The 20,563-nt window shown below is 39.3% G+C and overlaps 1 protein-coding gene across 5 annotated transcripts in view; it reads left to right on the forward strand.

Annotated features, from left to right (window-relative positions):
• The first annotated feature begins 313 nt into the window (after positions 1-313).
• The window catches only part of gabra1 (gamma-aminobutyric acid type A receptor subunit alpha1), a 41,115-nt gene continuing 20,865 nt past the window's right edge, over positions 314-20,563 (forward strand). Inside the window, exons 1-4 of one of the 5 annotated variants that reach the window (XM_082141361.1) lie at positions 314-452; positions 3,273-3,373; positions 6,205-6,311; positions 19,152-19,219. In XM_082141361.1, the coding sequence (XP_081997487.1) occupies positions 3,294-3,373; positions 6,205-6,311; positions 19,152-19,219 (255 nt within the window). In that variant the 5' untranslated portion in view covers positions 314-452; positions 3,273-3,293. Of the gene's footprint in view, positions 453-477; positions 1,040-1,295; positions 1,782-1,950; positions 2,067-3,272; positions 3,374-6,204; positions 6,312-19,151; positions 19,220-20,563 lie in introns of those variants that run through there. The other 4 variants (XM_082141357.1, XM_082141359.1, XM_082141358.1 and 1 more) reach the window with 4 other exon arrangements.

Raw genomic sequence — 20,563 nt, forward strand, 5'->3', positions numbered from 1 at the left:
CTTTGGAAAATTATGTGTGAAGACCAAAATAAATGTTTGTTGTTGCTGTTGTTGTTGTAAAATGATTGACATTTTCATTGATTTATTTATTTGGAAACAACATGATGTCTTATATCCAATATCATGCTTAATCAGTGATTCAGAGGTTTCATCAAGTAGACCTCTGCTGTGCAAAAGCCTCCAGTGCACGTGCTTGCTGTAAGAAACCTCATTCTGGAGAGCTTTTTAAAGCTGTCTGTTGTCTCGTGGCTGTCCATGGTGCTGAAGCGAAACGGGCAAAGTCATACGGATCGTGCTTTAGAATTAATGCCACTCTCTAAATGTGAATCATTTATGAGTTACTTATTAGATGAAGGGTACGCTCAGCAAATAAAAACTTTCCTGATGCACATGACACCATCTGCACAGTCACGTGCGAAACGTGATTCTCGAGATCCGACTTCTATGCTCAGGTATTCCCAGGATGAGAACACGGTGACTTTAAGATACAAGACATTATAAACTGACATTCAGTTTAAAACTTTAAAACTAGAAGTGTTTGCGTTGCAGCTGTTGCATCAGGTTTAAGTTGAACTATAGTCTGCTAATGACAGCGAGCGCGAGCTACTACTCATCGTTTATTGAGATAAATCCTGTCTCGCGCATGCATGAACATGCACATGTACATGAACGTCAAGACGCTGTGGAGTTTGTATGAATGCTTTACTTAATGTTTCAATCCGTTCCGTCATCGCTCTCTAACACTCAGCAGATTGAAATGGAAGCTCGCGACGTGGCCTCTAATAAGATGCGCTATTTTCCTCGTTAATGTCACGTTTAAAACACCCTCCGGTTTTTAGTTTGTGTGCTCACTACGCAAATTATCAAAAAAGCTCCTCTGCAGATGCGCTGTAAGGACTGCGGATCTTCCTTAAGCGTTTGTTTAAAAATATCAGTGCAATATTCCAGGCGGTGGGTGAGTCAGTGAGAAGAGGGTTTGTAGAGACTGCTTCGAGGTGAATTTTTTTGGGAGAAAGATTCGAGTCATCGGGATTTTTCGGTGAGAAATGCATGCATTCCACTTTATTTTGGGTGTATGCATGCATGCACTGCGGTTTGGCATGCATATTTTTGCATGCATGTATGTCTGACATGCCTTTTACGTGGCAGTGCTCAATATCGTTGGTGTAATAATTAATAGCATGCTAATTGTGATGGAGATGATGCGCTTTGTGTTATTGTTCCAACGCAACGGAAGAGAGCGAGAAAGAGGCGAAATCCGGCTAAAATGTAAGAGGATTTGATCCCCAACCACTGAAAGAGATTAAGTCGACAGCAGTGCAAGTGAAATTGTGCTGCATATAAAAATAGGACGGATTGGTCTTTCGATGTGAGATTGGTACCTTCCATTCTGTAACACAATCGCCATGTACTCAAGTGATCTCATTTCAGAGGTATAGCACAGTTGCTGCTCTGCTATAGTAAAGCTTTATTGTTGTGGATTTGGGTCTGGTATATGACTAATTTGCTGTAAACCGGGAAGAGTTTCGATGAAGAGTGCGCGAGAGCTGCGCGCGCTCAGCATCATCATCATCAGCAGCAGTAGCAGCAGCCTCGAGCTCAAATTCAGAACAGCTCGCATCTCAGAGCATCATCTCCTCGCATCCAGACATAAAAGACGTTTGCAAAAGTTTGACGATAAGGTGCAATCTATTTGACGTAAGTGTAGCCTATATGACTTGATGGTTGTGTCTTGGAAATTGTTAAAACCAGTGGTTGGGGGATCACGACGGCATTAAAAGGTAGTGCCATATTCCTGGAAATTTTAAATTGATTATGAGCTACTTTTTATTATGTAGGATGTTTATGGTGTGCATGTTTGCTGCGAACTTGGCTATAGTAGTGCACTGTTTGCTTAATTACTCCAATTTAATTACTACACGTTTAGGAAGAACCCCGTGGCGCACGCCCAATACTAATTCTGAGATACCTTGAGAGACATGCTTTTGACGATGCGCTCTCGCGACAGAACTCTAAAAGTGTGAATGTTATGGACGGTGTACGCATTATAATCTATGTGAAGTCAGGTAATTTCGCCCAGATATATCACGTACAATTTTAATGCGTGCATCATGGAAGTGTGATCAAGGTTTTTGCATTAAGCTGTAAATCATTTTGCATGATGTTTATGTAGGATTAGAGCACCGATCGTGTGTGTAATGATTTGCGTAAATGCGTAGCGCCGACCGTCGGAATGAAAGCACACTGCTCTTGCCTATATTTTATAGCCTATGTATAGAACTCTGTTCATATGATGCACAGCCTGATATGTGTATGAGCACAAAATAATAGTCTAAAAGGTGTAAGTGCGATTAAACATTTAGTATTTGCGTAGAGGGCTTGTGGCTTCTTCATATGCGGAATGACTGCCGTATTTTGGCATGCACAACTTTGATATTTATTTAATCATTATCCTGATAATGCATATAATTGCTGTAGAATTAATCTATACTATACATAAGCTGTAACGGGGGCTTGGACCACCACAAAGCACCGATTCACATGAACGCGCAGTATTTATGAATATGCTCAGGCTTTAAATTAGATAGAGGGTTAAAACGAGGAAATATGAACATTTTGTTTAGTACTTGTTAAACTACCATAAAGGATATTGTGCAATTAAAGGATTTGCTTTTAGATTGTAATTAGTTAACATTAGTTACTACTTTGAGTTAACTTGTGTTAAGAATGAATAATACTTCTACAGCATTTATTATGTAGATTGTTAATTGTTCAATGTAGATTGAATGTTAATTTCAACATTTACTAATACATTATTAAAATCAACGTTTGTATGTGTTAACATTAGTTTGTGCACTGTGAACTAACATTCACAAACAATGAATGACTGTATTTTTATTCCCTAACATTAACAAAGATGAATAAATACTGCAACAAATGTTTTGTTCATTGTTAGTTCATGTTAGTAAACTAATGTTAACTAATGAAACCTTATTGTAAAGTGTTACCAGATAATGTTATATGCAGCATGTCAAATGACCTTATTGTGAATCAACAAATCACATAACAAAGTTGCTGTCCATAGACAGACTTTGTTAACTGTGAGTTACGCTAAAGATCTACTTTGAAAAACATTTTTTGTTTTTTGTCTAAAAATGTAATCAGATTTTTAAGCATGTTCCAAATGAAAATTGATTCACTCCATGTAATCACAAAGCTTTGCTTTTTATGAATCAGATTATTACCTTAACTTTGTATTTTCTCTTCTTTAGTGAGGATTCATTCTTTGGAGAATGATGTGGGGTGGAAGGGGAGCAGCTTGGCTTTGGATTCGGGCCTGTTTACTGGTGACCAGTGTCCTGGCTGGAAAAAGGTATGTTAATGCACCTGATTTTGGTACATATTGTACTCATATCTTGGAATGATTAACATATTCTCTACTTTTGCAGATCACTCTCAGTTTTTTTTATATGTAATGACTTTGATCTAAATCTAGGTCTTTGATCTAACCTATGATGTTACTTAGACCAAGGATCAGAACCTCTGACTTCAAAGAGGATGTTATGCTAATGAAGCTTTCATTAATATTTTCATCCTGCTGTTACTTGCTTTTACTGTTATACTGCGTGGCTCATGGTGGGTTATTCATTATTATTCAGTGATTTTTTTCTGACATACATTGTGAAGTAAGAAAACAAGATTATACGTGAGTCCATCATCCTTAAGCAATATCACTGAATTCGTTTATTTAGTTGGAACAAGACAAAAACATATAGTAAGATAGATTTTTTTTAAAAGCTTCTTTGAATATTGAGGATAAATGCAGAGGTTTGTAATCAAAGCTCTGGGAGGATGTGGCTTCAAAGAGTGTACGTCCTTGTTCGATCTGATCGAGTTTTTATTTTTAAATTACTGTTACGTTTTATCAATGCAGCTTGGATTTTTCTGCGACTATTAGCAGAGAATTATGCGGCGGTTTAGGAAAAACAACGACAACAAAAACAGTGTTTTAATGATGCATATAATTCCATTTTTTGCACAGATCAGTAATCATGATTATAAAAGAATCATTGCAACACAAATGTCATGCCACGTTTTGCTTGCCTTAGATATATATTATACGTTTAGACAGGTGACAGTCACAGTATTGCATTCATTCCCATTAATATTTTATAACAATACTTTAAAAATGCCATAGGCATACAATATTTTATTTGTAAGCTGTGTGTGTGAGAGCAGAGAGCACTGTTGCTGTCTATATGACCTGTAGATGGGGTTGCTGTACAATGTTTAATGGAGATCTGTTTTCTGCTCATAAGCACATGGATTTTACATTGTGTTATTCATCACTGCATGGTTTCTCATTCACCCAAATACCACCGAATGTACCAATATATATACTGTATATACACGCATAGTAGTCTGCTGCGATTTTTCTCTGACTCCGAATTTTGTGCATTCTATTTTTATTATTATTATTATTATTATTATTATTAACAGAGATAACAGCGGATATGTAATTTTAGGTCAGGCTGACATTACCAGTATGCTGTGAGTGTTGTATGCGTAATATATGAGACTACGTTTTCCTCTCATGACCCCTTTTCAGTGTCGCTCATAGAGTCTGTGTGCATGTGCGTGTATGTCTCTCTGCGCCGATGGGGGAAGGGTGGAAGTATTCTCATTTTAATTTTCTCGTTGTTTTTGTGGCAGTCTGTTGTTGAATTCAGTGAGTTCCAAAGTTGTGAGACCACTTGTAAAAAAATAAATAAAAAACCCTCTATTTTGCATTTTTATAATAGATTAAAAAGTTAGCACATTATTTTAGGTGACATTATTACATGTTCTTATTACAGTAATAACAGTAAAGATAAACCAAACCATAACCCTAATTGTATGGTAAGTACGTGTAGGTAATATTACTCAGCACTTGTTTAAGTACAATGTAACTACGTCACCTTAAAATAAAATGTAACCGAATAAAATGAAAACAGGAGAAAATAATCAGAATTTAATACCAACATATTGAGAGAATGCTGTTTGTATAAACCAGCATGATTTTAAAATGTTTGCTGTAATTGAGGCAATGAAATAGTGATTAAAATTGTCAGTATTGGCCAGTCATAACCAATCACAACGTTTCTTTGAAAACAGTTAAAATCCCAGATTTTCAAAGTGAAACTGTTCAGACTTTCAAAGTTCTGACTTTTAAACCGCATAGACCTCATAAAATACGTTCTTTGTGACAAAGGAAATTGTGCAAGGAGACTGCCTGAGATGAGTACATAAAACAAGTGCACGACGTGTGCACCCTTCTTCTCAGCTAATTTAATTTAACTGCTTTGAATCGATAGTTATCATTTGTCTATGTAGGTGAATATTCCTAGTGAAATTATGTGCAATAACAGATATGAAACAACGAGATACAAGGATAACCTGCATTACGAATGCGTGTGATGTCTCTCTTTTTTGGGGTCTGTGTTTCTTTCTTTCTGTCGTGCTCTCTCCCTCTATCTTTGCCATGTCAAAACACTCCGATCCGTGGTCCATCACTAATCACGATGACCTCATCCTCTACTTCAAATCTGTTTCCATGCCAAGCTTATTTTTGAAACACCGAACAGTCTGCAGCCGCACTTGTCGTCCAGTACCTTTTAGCAGGAAAAGAATGTCAATGATTACCAAAAAAGCAAGCAATTACGTATGAACGACCACCGGTGATGGTTTTTAGGGGATGACAAATTGTTCACCATCCTTACAAGCTCTTAATCATAAAGTAGCATTTTACACTATATGATTAAACTGCATTTTGCTCATAATCATTTGTCTGAAATACTTATGAGCAAAGATGTTAACAGAGTTCATTCTTTTTGCAGTCATAAGTGTGTCTTTTTAACATTTGGCTTCATGATGCCAGAACTCAGAATATCCACATGGAAATTTGCATATAAAACAGTATTTTAGCTAATTAATAATGCATTGTTTCTTCTGAATATCCCCCTTTGCTCCTAAGATGGAAGGAGACTTGTTTTTTGTCTTCAGGCTAATACATTGCAAATTCTCTTTAAACAGGCTGGATGTTTGAAAATTACCCCGAGGAGGGTGTGTGATTTAACACAACAGGGTGTGTTCTAGCCACCCTTTGCTGTTGATTATTGCTTTTGTTGGGTTTTGAATTAAACATCTGCTGTTTTGCATTGTCAGCTCCAATCAGAATGCAGATGAGCAGAAAGACAACACCACAGTTTTCACCAGGATTCTGGACAGCCTCCTCGATGGCTATGACAACCGTCTTAGGCCTGGTCTAGGAGGTAGGTACAGAAGTTTCACTAATGCTTTATACATGTGTCCCAGTTTTCAGCCATGTGGGAGTTCTTTGGTTTTAACGGTAAAAGAAAATGGCTTTCCAGATAATCTTCTGGTGGTAAATGTAGTCTAGGGGAAAAAGTTTTCACAAACACATACCATTCACCATTTATGTCTAGTCTGTTTTTATCTCTCTGATTTGACGCACTCACGTCAGCGAGGGTGTCATGATCTTGACTTGTTTAGTTTAATAGTTTCATTGTCATGTTCTGTTCTCCCTGTTCCTATTTGCTTGAGTTCTTGTTTCTAGTTGGTTTCCATGGTTTGATTAGTTACACACCTGTTATCTGTTTCTTTAATTATCTACGTGTATTTAAGCCTTCTGTTTTCTTTTATCTCTGTTCCACGTTAAAGTTGATGTTAGATGTGTAGTGTGCTATCGTTCTCCGTGTTTATTAAAGTTTATTGTTTCATCATCATTCTGCGTCACACATCTCATCTTTGGATTTAGGTACATGCTACCCATGACAGAGGGTCACGCTGTTATTATTTTATTAGGATTTAAACCATGTAAGCTTTTCTAAGTTATTTATTGCACCAAAAAAAAACACTTAAAAATTTTCACTGGCCAGTAGCTCAATTTTATTTACTTGCCAAATGCATTTTTCCATCACAATTAAATCATGATAAGAGACTTTTTAAAGTGGCAAACATGTCCTTTATACTAGGGGTGTGCAGTGAAACCAATATCTGTATCTGTTACAATCTCAAAAATATTTGTATCTGTATCCGGATAAAACCTAGATATGGGCGGAGCTTTAAACAGATTTTGTTAAATTACTTGAGAAGACTGTTTTAATTGTAATTCTGTTCCCTTCATAGTAATCATTTAACAAATATGCCTTGAAATCGGCGTAATATCAGTTCTGGCAGGTCACGTTTGTCAAGCTCGCATCAGTGACTCTCAACTGATCCACATCTACCTATAGGAATATGACGTTAAATACAACGTCGTATTCCTATAGGTAGATTACGTTAAAAAATATAATTTAATAATAATAAAAAAGTTCATTTAAAAAAAATATATTTTATTGGACTCTGATTAGAGAGCATTCAAGTTGATAGAAGATATTCAGTAGTTGAAAATTGCTAAAACAAATTTTAATATTCATACAAAATGCAAATCTTTACAAATCCCCTTGAATCAGAATAGATTCTTGAATTATGTTGTACTTTAAAATCTTGAATTAATGATATCTGCATACATTCATTGCTGCTCTTATCCATAGACTGCATGGATGCGCCGGGAGTTCTTGCCCAGAACAGAACCGCCAATCCAAACTGTATGCTAATGGTCAATCATATTTGACGATAGTGGTCCTGGCAGAATTATAATTATAACATTTCTTCTAATTATTGGAATCGATAGTCTCGTTAGCTGTACTACGACATGTAGTGCGGTTGTGCTTTGGGTGACCAAAGTGGACTTTTCCCGATCCCGATAAATAAATATTTAAATGTCTTCTTGTTAAAACAATATTAAATGTTAAATCAAAGAAAATGTTGATAAAAGAATTAAATAAAAAAAACCTGATTAGAGAACATTCAAGTTGATAGAAGATGTTCAGTAGTTGAAAATTGCTAAAACAAATTTTAATATTCATACGAAATGCAAATCTTTACAAATTAAAGGCCTAATACATAAATGCTTGCCATTACCGGGAGAGAGTGAGACAAAGACACATATCATGTGTCTTGTTGTACAAGGTTTAAAACATTTAAATAGACATATCAGGTAGTGTATTTGTATGATGTAGTATTTTAGTTTATATTACTCATGGCTATTATCTGCGATCATATTCAGTTTACACTCATTCACTTCACACACTCATTATTGCATAGTGATGTTAGAGGTTTATGTATAATTTTGTGCTATCCCCAGCCGAAAATATTCTTCCTATTATTCGATAGAATTCATTATTTGTTTTGAAGCCATTATCCATGCCTTTACGGATAAGGTATTCGGCTTCGGGCACTTCATACAATGGTAATTGTTTTTAATTGCTTGGGTACAATTTTCACAAGCAAATGGTACATTTTCAAAACTCTTAGTATTAATCTTACAAAATATCATCAAAAATGCTTCTTTTTTTTCGCCAAGCATTTCAACATTTTCTATAATGTCTAAATCTATAAAAAGTATATTTTTTACTACACAAGTGTTTCATCTATGTTAATCTTTCATTCAAAACTGCCTTTCATTATGCCATTACTATCAAATGTTTCATTTGCATGTCTTCTTGTTCAGTTTAATACTATTATTAATGCATTGTACCATTAACAAATTATCAAAAGATGTTTATAGATGTAGGTTCTATAGAACTGGTTTGCAATTTCCGAAACAGAAAACCAAATAAAATATAAATAGTATAAGCAATTTATCTCAGATAATAACCACAGTGTTCCGAAGTGGAACTTCGACGCTGCGTCGTGGTGTTGATGATATGTGGGAACACTCCGGTGTACCGGTGCCTAAAATACGTGTGAATACATGGCAATTTTGATTGACTACGGCAGTTGGGTGACATCACAGACACACCGACAGGCTATAAGAGGATGCCAGAAGGAAATGTCATCAGCTCTTTTGTCTTCAGGAAGCCACTCTGTATGAGTGTGTGCATGTGAAATCTGAACATGTGTTTCTCTGTGTTTGAAAAGTGTCATGCAGCATGAAAAGAAAAATTGGGTTAGAAAATGTATCATGCCCTGACCTCGTTTCATTACAAGTAGAGGATACACACGAGATGTGTGTCATCTGTCTTGGAGCGGAGCATATGCACGGTCAGCTCTCAAAGGGGGCTGGCTGTGTTCACTGTAACTGTTTTACAGTGATGAAGCTTTACTTCCACCTGGCTTTCTTTAAGGGGGATAAGAGCCAGGTGTCTGCACCCTGTGGTTCCTGTCCCGTTGCTGCCGAGGCGGCACAGTGACTTAGATCATGTGTTTTGCAAATGGAACTTGCGGAGGAGTTAGAGACGGGTCTATCCCTTTCTCCAACTTCACCCACTAGTTTAGCCGCTCTCATGCCTGATCTGGAAGCTCGCTTGGCCGCTTCTTCCGATCTAGCAGAGAGCTCGTTATTGTTCTACTGAGTTAGACCAAAGACTATATAGAAAGACGGTTCACTTCTATTACTTATGAATTGGAGAAACTGCAACGCACAATATGGCAGAATACGTCCTGCCTTCTAAGTAAAAGAGCCAATTTCTGATTGGCAAAGTCATTGCTTCCCTACTGCTGCCGTTAGAAGACTTGCACTTAGGACTGCACATGCTCATTTGCTGGTCTAGCCTAAAAAATAAGATTCTTTCATACTATTTGAGCATAAGAAACAACATTTATGGGACAGTTCATGTCAGATTGTGTTGCTGATTTGAAATATGTTATTTAATTGTGAGTTCGGCAAGCAGTTTTTGAGATGTCTGGATTCAAATAGATAAGACTTGGTCTTGGATGCCTGAAATAGCTGCCCGTAGGTATTGCAAATATTGCCGCCGAGTGAACAGACTTTTCTTGAAAGGGACTTTGGTTAGACGTGACGGGAGTTGAGAGCTGCTCCAGGCAGATTAGATGAGCGATTCCTCCCAGGACATAAACACTTTTCACCCATGAGCCTTGCGTTTGTTCCTGATTTCCATGATGAGGTGTTGCGAGCGATCTCTCTCCTGCCGTGGCATCCTCCTGGAAGGCTTGCACCTTGCCATCTAAGCCCCCCCAAACTACATTGCAGCTCGTAGGCAACAGTTGCCCCTGTTCTCTCTCATCGTTTGTCCCTCCTTCTGAGTGTGGAGGTATTACGATTGTGTTTTCTTTATAACAGACGCAAATAACTGCTTCAGTTGAAACAAGTGGCAGCGGAAAAAGCCCCACAAACTCCGGGAAAAGCCCTTCTCAGGAGTACATCAGTAGAGATTATGTTCTTCATTTGTAATCACATCTCATACCCATACACTATAGGCTTTAATGAAAAGAAAGTGACCTCATTTGCATCACTGCCCCACTGTTCTTATATGGTGCCTTCTTCATTTATATGATGGAGACAGTATACAGTAAGTGTGTTCTCAGATGACAAAGCGGATTTTATCGCTATAAGCATTCCGCTCCATCACCTCTCCAGTACTAGGAATTTGGAGTTGGTATTGATGTGCTTCCCTTCTACCACATATTTATGGTGGGTACAAATTAAAAGATTGGGCAGTGCCGCCACTTGTGTTCTACTCTTTTGTCTGTCGGTATTAGGAGCAATTACGGTATTAGGGCAATACCGACACTCAGGTCCCACTTCCTCATCTGTCGCCCTTTCCGGTACTGGAAGTATGGAGGTGGAAGCAATGTGCTCCCTCTGTAATCACATATAAATGGGCTGTTAAAGAGGAGGTGAAAGGGCAATACCACCACTCGCATCCCACTTTCTCATCTGTCGCCCTCTCTGGCACTTGGAGTATGGAGGAAGCGTCAATGGGCGTCACTCTTCCTATGGAATCACATTCATATGGCCAATACATGGAGTGTGGAAACTATGTTGGAAAGTGTGGAGTGTGGAAAGTATGTTTGCACTTCGCCATATGATGTGCGAGGGAAGGGGCTGTTCACAGAGTAGGAAGAGTGGGCATGACCGCTAGTAGCGTCCTACTTCCATCTACTGCCCCCTCTGATGCAATGGATACAGAGGTTGCATTAATGTGCTTCCTCATGTAATAACATAAGAATGGGCTGTACAGAAGAGGAGTTTCACTCCCTGATCTGTCGTACCTCCAGCATGAACCTGGAGGTGATAATGTGGACATAGTGGTGGAGCTGTTAACACATTTCCTAACTGTTCGTGAGGAGTAATGGAATGATGCTGCATAAATACGTGGACAGAGTCCACTGTCCTCCCCTTCAGCACTTTGACCAGAGGTGGATATGCATCTGAGCCTCCTCGCTAGAACTGTAAGAATGGGCAACCAATAGCCGATGAGGGCCAGTTGGTAAAGAGTAGTTGAGAGTGGCGCTATAGCTCAGTAGCCTCCTTCCGGTTTACACTGGATGTTGAAGCTTGATGGGAATACATTGGCTCATTTCCTTAGGAGACCTGACTAACAGGTAGAGTGCTTCTCTTGGGGCTCAGCAGTGACATTCTTTTGGCAATAGGGCACTTCAGAGAAATCGCAGTGGGTGTCGCTCCTACTGTGTGGCCCTCTCTAGCCGCGGAAGTAGCAGGCAGCGACTAGCTTTGTCGGCATGATTCTTTGATGATCGGCAATGGAGAGTATGGAAGTGTAGAGCTGGCGTATGGGTTCCACTCTTGGTGCTCTCTCGCCAGATCTCCCAAGGGTACTTTTGCTATTTTTCCTTGAGGAGACTTGAGGGTAGGGCAAACAGTTGAGATTGCACTGCTCACTCCTGAGGCCTCTTCTAATCCTTAAGGACTGGATGCTTAATTACATGCTCCCTTTGGTTAGGTTGCCCTTTAGAGCTTATAGCCGAGGGATCGTTATGGTCGGAGTAGCAGTACTTTGATCTGCCCTCTTCTAATTTGGAGTTGCTGGTGGACACAGTGAAGCTGCTGCCTCCCTAGCTAGCTCGGCGCCCGGGACAGTTATACAGGTAAGTAGGGATGGGACGGTATGAAAATTTCATATCACGATTATAGTGACCAAAATTATCGTGATTATCAATATTATCACGGTTTTGTTAAAACGAGATGAAAGTGTTCAAAAAGAACTGATGCTCACACTAAAAACAGTTTAATATTTGAAAATCAACAAACAACAAATAAAACAAGCAGCTCTGTGCACTTTTTTAAGCAAGATTATATTCTGTGGCATTTCCTTCCTTATAATGACCGTCGTCAATAGCAACGCATCATAACACAGCGCACATCCATGTATCGCAACGGACGTGCACGCGCTCTCTCGTTTCATTCAAATACAACTTACCGTCTTGCGTCTCCGTTCTTGGGCGATTGTTTATACGCTGTACAAAATGGATTTATAAACAGGTAAGATTTAAAACATTAATCTCAATTCAATATGTCCCCGTAATTGTGTGGTAAAAAAAAAAAAATCGGTGTAATAAGTGTACAATGATAGTCTTGTTTGAACTTGTTCGTTCGTCTTTGGCTCAAAGCCACTTGCTGCAAACTTTTCTTCGCGGAAGCTTCACGTTTATTTCAAGTGAGTGAGATAAAATATTTCAACTCAAAACAACAGTTTGTGCCCAATTATTTCCCAGACGTAGTTTTTGGTAAGTTAACTTGCTATAAACAGTGGGTGATGGTCACACAAGAGGACTCGGCAGATTTGAAGTGTTTCCCCCCTATTGTAGTGACCATCCTCGATTAAGTTTCACTCAGGACTTTGTAAAAGCCAAAATATGACCACACCTCAGATTTGGTCCTCTTAAAACGCTGAAAAATCTCCCGAGCACGGTCACTGCCTTCCACCATTCCTTCTCGAATAAAAACAACATTGCGCGCTGCGCCTGCGTCAGACTGTTGCTGGCTGGACAGGATTTACAGTGAGTTATTAAAATCGCGATAATCAAACACGGTTTTAATGATAATAAAATTTTGAACGATAATACTAACCGTCAGTACATTTTATCGTGGTTTATAGTGAAACCGGTAATCGTCCCATCCCTACAGGTAAGTAAGGAAGGGAGGGTATTGAGCTGTGGACCCCTCACCTCAGGCACCTAAGCTCTTGGTCACTCAGTGCGCTGTATTGTAGCTTTTGGCTACAGCCAAGCTCGCTTGGTTAATTTCACAGCACAGTGATCGGGCATTTGTTCATACCCTCTTTAATTTTTTCATACCCCCTTTAGTAACATTTTATAATAAGATTACAGTAATAAAGTGTTTACAAATCATTTGCAAACTATTAGTTTATATTTAATTAATAGTTTATAAACTATAGTTAATGCGTTAATGGACTATATACAAACAATGAGTTATTCATACATTGTCACTGTAATTAACAAATTATTATTGTTTAATTAGCTCATATATACAGAATTAAATCATGCTTTGTTTTCAAATTAATTAAGTGCTTTAAACCTATGTTGAAAATCAAGCTTTTAATGTTGTTTATATGTCTATGTGGTGTTTTTAATATGCTTTAAAATTAAATGCAAATGCATGAGTCAACACCATTTAATATGTCAACACCTGAGTATGTTCTCCTTAAAACTGCAGTGAACCAAAAACAGTCTCAAAAACACGGTTTGAAATCACTGGTGTTTCTGACGTCATAAACTACCTTGTAATTATTGGATCTCTGAGCTGGTGTGAGTGAGTGGAGGCGTGGCTCATTTGCATATTCATAGAACTGTGTATACTAAATGAGGCAAGGGTGTAGAGTAACTTTGAAGCTATTTTAAAGCATAAAGAAATTTTTTTTCCAAGGAAAAATTTTATAAATGTAATTTTTGTGATCAAAGATGAGTTTTAGGGGATACAGTTATTGACTACAGGGGGACTTTAAGGTTAATAATATATATATGGTGTTGATATATATATATGAAGGTTTATGTATAAAGTAAAATAATACACAGTTAAACTTAATGTATTTATAAACATGTTAAGAACACTTACTATTAATGTCTAATAAAGATAAATAAAGGTTTAAAGCACTTAATTGATGGCAATTTTGTATTTTCAATTATCTAAGTGGGAACTATTTACTCTGAATTATCATTGACAAATCCTTTACTACAAGTTTAAAATGTAACTGCATAATAGGTATGAATAACAAGATTTTAATAAAGCATTAAAATACATCATGGACTCTTTACATATGAGCTTATTAAACAGTAATTTACATTTACATTTAGTCATTTAGCAGACGCCCTTATCCAAAGCGACTTACAAATTAGGACTAAGTTCAGCGAGTCATCATAAAGAGGCAAAAGCAACAACAACGCAGGAAGTGCTCAAAATACGAAGTTCTGGTATTATTCAGAGTAGCATAAGCCTGATAAGTGATGTTTCAAAGGGAAAGGATTTTTTTTTTTTTTTTTTTTTTTTTTTTTTTATAAGGTTAAGTGCTCACGGAAGAGATTGGTTTTCAGCTGTTTTTTGAATGTTGTCAGGGATTCTGCATTCCGGATGAGGGTGGGGAGAGCGTTCCACCAGCATGGAACTGTAAATGAGAATGTTCTGGAAAGTGATTTTGTGGCTTTCTGTGATGGAACCACGAGACGTCGCTCGTTGACCGATCGTAGGTGTCTGGTAGGGATGTAGACTCGTAGGAGTGAGTGAAAGTAGGAGGGAGCTGAGCCTGTGATAGTTCTGTAAGCAAGCGTCAGTGCCTTGAACTTGATGCGAGCAGCTAGAGGTAGCCAGTGCAGAGAGATGAACAGAGGAGTGACGTGGGCCCTCTTGGGCTCGTTGAAGACAAGACGAGCTGCAGCATTCTGGATCATCTGTAGGGGTTTGGTCGCACATGCTGGGAGTCCAGCCAGAAGGGCATTGCAGTAGTCAAGCCTAGAGATGACCAGGGCCTGGACGATAAGTTGTGTTGCATGCTCAGTTAGGAAAGGCCTGATCTTCCTGATGTTGTGCAGTGCAAACCTGCATGATCGAGCTGTCTTTGAAATGTGATCTGTGAAGGTCAGCTGGTCATCAAACGTTACTCCAAGATTTCTGACCGATCTTGATGGGGTGATTAATGATGACTCTAGCTGGATGGTGAAGTCGTGCTGTAGAGACGGATTGGCAGGGAGGACGAGAAGCTCAGTCTTTGCCAGGTTGAGCTGCAGGTGGTGTTCCTTCATCCATGTGGAGATGTCCGCCAGACAGCTTGAGACCCGTGCAGCTACTGTGGGATCATCTGGTTGAAAGGAGAGGAAGAGCTGTGTGTCATCAGCATAGCAGTGGTAGGAAAAACCGTGTGCCTGTATGATGTGTCCCAGTGATGTGGTGTAGATGGAGAAGAGGAGGGGACCAAGAACTGAACCCTGGGGAACCCCTGTGGTCAGCTGATGTGCTCTGGATACCTCGCCTCTCCATGCGACCTTGAAGGACCTACCTGTGAGATAGGACTCAAACCAGTGGAGTGAAGTTCCTGTGATGCCCAGTGATGAGAGGGTGGACAGAAGGATCTGATGATTCACCGTGTCGAAGGCAGCAGACAGATCCAGGAGAATGAGGACTGAAGATTTGGAAGCAGCTTTTGCGATCCGTAGGGCTTCTGTCACTGACAGTAATGCAGTCTCAGTTGAATGTCCTTTCTTGAAGCCAGATTGGTTGACATCCAGCTGGTTGTTTAGAGACAAGAAGGATGTTAGTTGGTTGAAGACAGCTCTTTCAAGTGTCTTCGCAATGAATGGTAGGAGAGAGATAGGTCTGTAATTCTCTACCAATGATGTGTTTAGCGTTGGTTTTTTGAGCAGTGGAGTAACCCGAGCCTGCTTGAATGCTGTAGGGAAGGTGCCAGTGTGGAGGGATGAGTTGATGATGTGTGTGAGTGATGGTAGAAGTGTGGGAGAGATGGCTTGTAGAAGGTGTGAGGGGATGGGGTCAAGCGTGCAGGTGGTAGGGTGACTGGAGAGGAGAAGTGTAGATACTTCTTCCTCGGTTAGCGAAGAAAAGGAGGACAGAGGGGTATTGGCTGTGGAAGGGGTCGGTCTGGGTTCCTGTGTGTGTGGAGCTGAGAACTGACTGCTGATAGCTGTTGTTTTGTTGGTGAAGAAGGTCGCAAAATCGTCAGCAGTTAAGGAGGAGGCGGGAGGTGGTGGAGGTGGACAGAGGAGAGAGTTGAATGTCTTGAAGAGTAATCGTGTGTTGGAGGAGCTGTTGATCTTGTTGTGGAAGTATGAAGATTTTGCAGCATGAACATCAACAGAAAAGGAGGAGAGGAGAGATTGATACATACTCAGGTCAGATGCGTCTTTTGATTTGTGCCATTTCCTCTCCGCTGCCCTGAGTTTGGTCCGGTGTTCCCGAAGAACCTCAGATAACCAGGGGTTAGAGGGAGTAGTGCGTGCTGGCCTGGAGGAGAGAGGGCAGATAATGTCTAGAGAAGAGATTAGAGTGGAGCATAAGGTGTCCGTTGCGGTATTCACATCCAGAGATGAGAATTGTGAGGGTGGGGGAAGAGAGGATGACACGGCAGAGGAGAGATGGGAGGGGGAAAGTGAGCGCAGGTTTCGTCTGAAAGTGACAGGTGGTGGGGGTGGGGGTGCAGGGGTAGAGAGTTGTAGACTGAAAGTAATGAGGAAATGATCTGAAACGTGGAGAGGTGTCACCAGGATGTTTTCTGTGGTGCAGTTGCGTGTGTAAACCAGGTCCAGTTGGTTGCCTGATTTGTGAGTAGCTGTGGTGATGAGTCGTTTGAGATCGAAAGAGGCTAGGAGAGAGGTGAAGTCTGTTGCATGTGGCTTTTCGAGATGAATGTTGAAGTCACCGAAGACTAGAAGTGGGGTGCCGTCCTCAGGGAAAGTGGACAGCAGCACATCCAGCTCATCTACAAAGTTACCCAGCTGACCTGGGGGGCGATAAATGACTACAATATGGATTTTAATGGGGGTTGTAAGTGTAATAGCATGATATTCAAATGAGTTGTTGTTGCATAGAGAAGAGAGCGTGGAGTATTTGCAATTGTTAGAAACGAGAAGCCCTGTACCCCCACCTCTCCCAGACTGGCGAGGGGAGTGGGAGAAGGAGAAATTGCTAGAGAGAGCAGCAGGGGTTGCTGAGTCTTCTGGACGAATCCAGGTCTCAGTCAGCCCCAAGATACTAAGAGTAGAATGAGATGCAAAGGCTGGAATGAAGTCAGCTTTATTGACTGCTGACTGACAATTCCATAGACCCACGGAAAGAGAGAGAGGAGTATGTGAGGATGTGGGGATGGGACGCAGATTGGCAGTATTGCGCTGCCTATTGCGCGTGATGAAAGGACTGTGCCGAGAGATAACAGGAATGTATTGAAAGCACATGTTGATTAAGGTGAACAATAAGGTAAGTAGAGGGAAGAGAAAGGGAAGAGGAGATACGTAAGTGCCTTTCTGGTGTCCTTGCGCGGTGGAGTCGCGCAGGTAGAGTCGCTGGTCTTTTCCCGAGTCGGTCTTCACACGAGGAGGCTGAACACGAGAGCTGAACGCTTCCGCTGACGCTTCCGCGACAGCGCGCAAATTACAAAGATATAGGATAATGCTTTCACCGCTTGAGTGAGTACAGCTGTTTCGGTCGGGCAATTAAGTGTAAATAACGCGAAAATGTGGCAATTCCAACCTGCTAGGAGCAAAGGCTTAAGTGCAAATGTAACAATTTTTTTGTAACAATAATTTTAATTATTGTTTTTTAATTATTGTTTTAATAACTGTAATTAACAAAGTAATACTTTGTTAATTACAGTGACATTGAATGAAGAACTATTTTGCTGTTATTATAATAACAATAATAATAGAAAGACTACAATTTATAAACTATTAGTTAACTATAAACTGATTGTTTGCAAATGATTTTTTTTTTTTTTTTTTTTTTGTTACTATATACTTATTATAAAGTGTCACCAAACCTTTTGATAACACACTGGATAGAAACATTATACATTTTATGTCAATTATGTCACTAAACGTTAGTGTATTGTCTAATCTGACAACTGTAGACTCTAGTACTGTACCATCTTTAATTCACAAACAATGTGATTTTAAACATGTAACTTGCATTGTTTGCAAATGAATGAACTGATTGTTAAAGGTACTATATTGAAAGAAGACCACACTGTTGTGATTTGATGATTAAACCAAATGTACTCATTACAAATTGCAATAATATTGCATTGAAACAATGATTATGTGGACCAAAAATATGTATAACTGTAATGAAAGCATGTAATTAAAGCATGAAAGCAGGTTTTGAAAAAAATGAGGTGAACTAGCTGTGTTCCAAATGTGATCCGCTTGGATTTTTGTACTAAGAGGATGGAAAATGTACAACTTGTGAAAACAGTACCTGTTTTCTAAAAAAGTACTGTAACATCTTTATTTCAGCAACAAGGTCATTTGAAACATATCTTGCATTGTTTGCTATTGAATGAACTGAATGTTAAAAGAACAAAAAGGATAAATAAAGATCACATTGCTGTGTACTGTGGTGATAAACCAAATGTTTAATAAATATGTAACATATTAAAAATATATGCATAACTGTAATGAAAGCATGCGATTTTTTTTTTTTTATGATACAAGTATCATCAGTTTAATTTGAAAAACATTAGATATTTAATGCAGAAACATTCCTTGTCAAAAATGTCATGAATTAGCTTTGAGCAGAACTGACTAATTAATAAAGTTGGCAAGAATGTCTTCACACATGTGGCATATATATATATTTTTTATTTTCAATGTGTTTGTTTGGCCTTACTCCCAATACCTGATAGACTAACAACTTCCATCAACATCAGTCATTATTACATGACAGATAGACACTGTTTTTCTTGGAGGCAAGATAGTAAGGTTAATATCTGCATTAACACCAAACTATGCGGAACGCTATAGTGAGGTTTTTACTTGATGTGATTTTAAATGTAAGTACTTTTGTGAAAAGATAAGAAAAGAAAAGAAAAGAAAAGAAAAGAAAAGAAAAGAAAAGAAAAGAAAAGAAAAGAAAAGAAAACTGGACCAAAATATCCCAGGAATCAGAGAGAGATACTGTAGAACTCATGCAGTTTGAGTGTGGAGAGTTTGCTGAACCTCGATTAGATCAAAGACAGCCAGGTTGAACCTCTGGATTAAAGGGTTGTTTAAACTAATGACCAACTCTGATTGACACTCAAACTCCTAATTTCTTGCTTCAACAGAGCGTGTAACTGAAGTCAAGACTGACATTTTCGTGACGAGTATTGGACCAGTATCGGACCATGACATGGTAAAACCTTTTTTTTCATATATTTTTAAAAAGATCACACACATTTAACCCTCCAGCTGGGATATGGCTCTAAATGTTATTATTTTGTCTTTATTATACTTACTGACGACTTTCTATTCGTTTTAATACCTAATTTCTTTGATAAAACTTGTAATTTCACCTTCTTTGACTTGTATCAAATGTCCTTATAAAAAAGCGGAAAAAAACATTCCATTGGTATTTACTTTTCAAAAATAGTCATAAAACATAATTGCTCCTGGAAGCAGCTGATATGATCAGAGGTCAAAAATTGAAGCTGGAGTCTTAGACCTTTTTAATGATGTATTGTTTGCCAATAATTATATTATTTTGCTTTAAAACTTACAGTAACTTTGAACTAATGTAAACAAAGAACGCTTCAGGATGCCGGCATCCTCCCACGGGTTAACAGCTTAATATGATTATGTGTCACTCTAGGGTTGCAGCAAGGATTAGTAGAGGCTGAATCTAATCGCAAGCAGTTGATTTTTATTTAAAAAAAAATATTAAACTCAATAACACTTCTCAGATTCTCAGAATACAAAAACGTACTCGGTTACTAACGTAACCTCGGTTCTCTCTAGAAGAGGGAACGAGTACTGCGTAAGATATCTTACGCTAGGGGAAAATCCTTTTTCCGCAAGATATTGAAGCCAAAAATGATCCTTAATTTTGTAATAATGCAAAACGCGTTGCGGCAGCATGCAGACATAGGCGAGGTAGCTCGCGCGCCTATTGACTGCTCTGCGGCAACTGCAGCAGCCTATCGAGCGAGGCCTGGCGTGACAATGAGGGTGCTTTGCGCCCGCTGCGTCACGTCCCGCCGAAATGGGCGTGGTCTAGGCCTATAAATATCGCTCGCAGGCAGCTATTATCTGGTCTCTCTCAGACGGCGTGGCTTCTTCTCCAGCTCCAGCGATGCGTATGCTTCGCTTGAAGGATGAAAAATCAGATAATAGCTGCCTGCGAGCGGTATTTATAGGCCTAGACCACGCCCATTTCGGCGGGACGTGACGCAGCGGGCGCGAAGCATCCTCATTGGGTCTGGCGTCACGCCAGGCCTCGCTCGATAGGCTGCTGCAGTTGCCGCAGAGCAGCCAATAGGCGCGCGAGCTGCCTCGCCTTTGTCTGCATGCTGCCGCAACGCGTTTTGCATTATTACAAAATTAAGGATAATTTTTGGCTTCAATATCTCGCGGAAAAAGGATTTTCCCCTAGCGTAAGATATCTTACGCAGTACGAGAGACCTCTCGTAAGAGAACTCGGCAAACAGAACAACCACTAATACAGACAAGATCAGACAAAGAACTCTAGAAAGGCTGTATA

The sequence above is a fragment of the Leuciscus leuciscus genome, assembly GCF_965113295.1.
Source record: "Leuciscus leuciscus genome assembly, chromosome: 16".
NCBI lineage: Eukaryota > Metazoa > Chordata > Actinopteri > Cypriniformes > Leuciscidae > Leuciscus > Leuciscus leuciscus.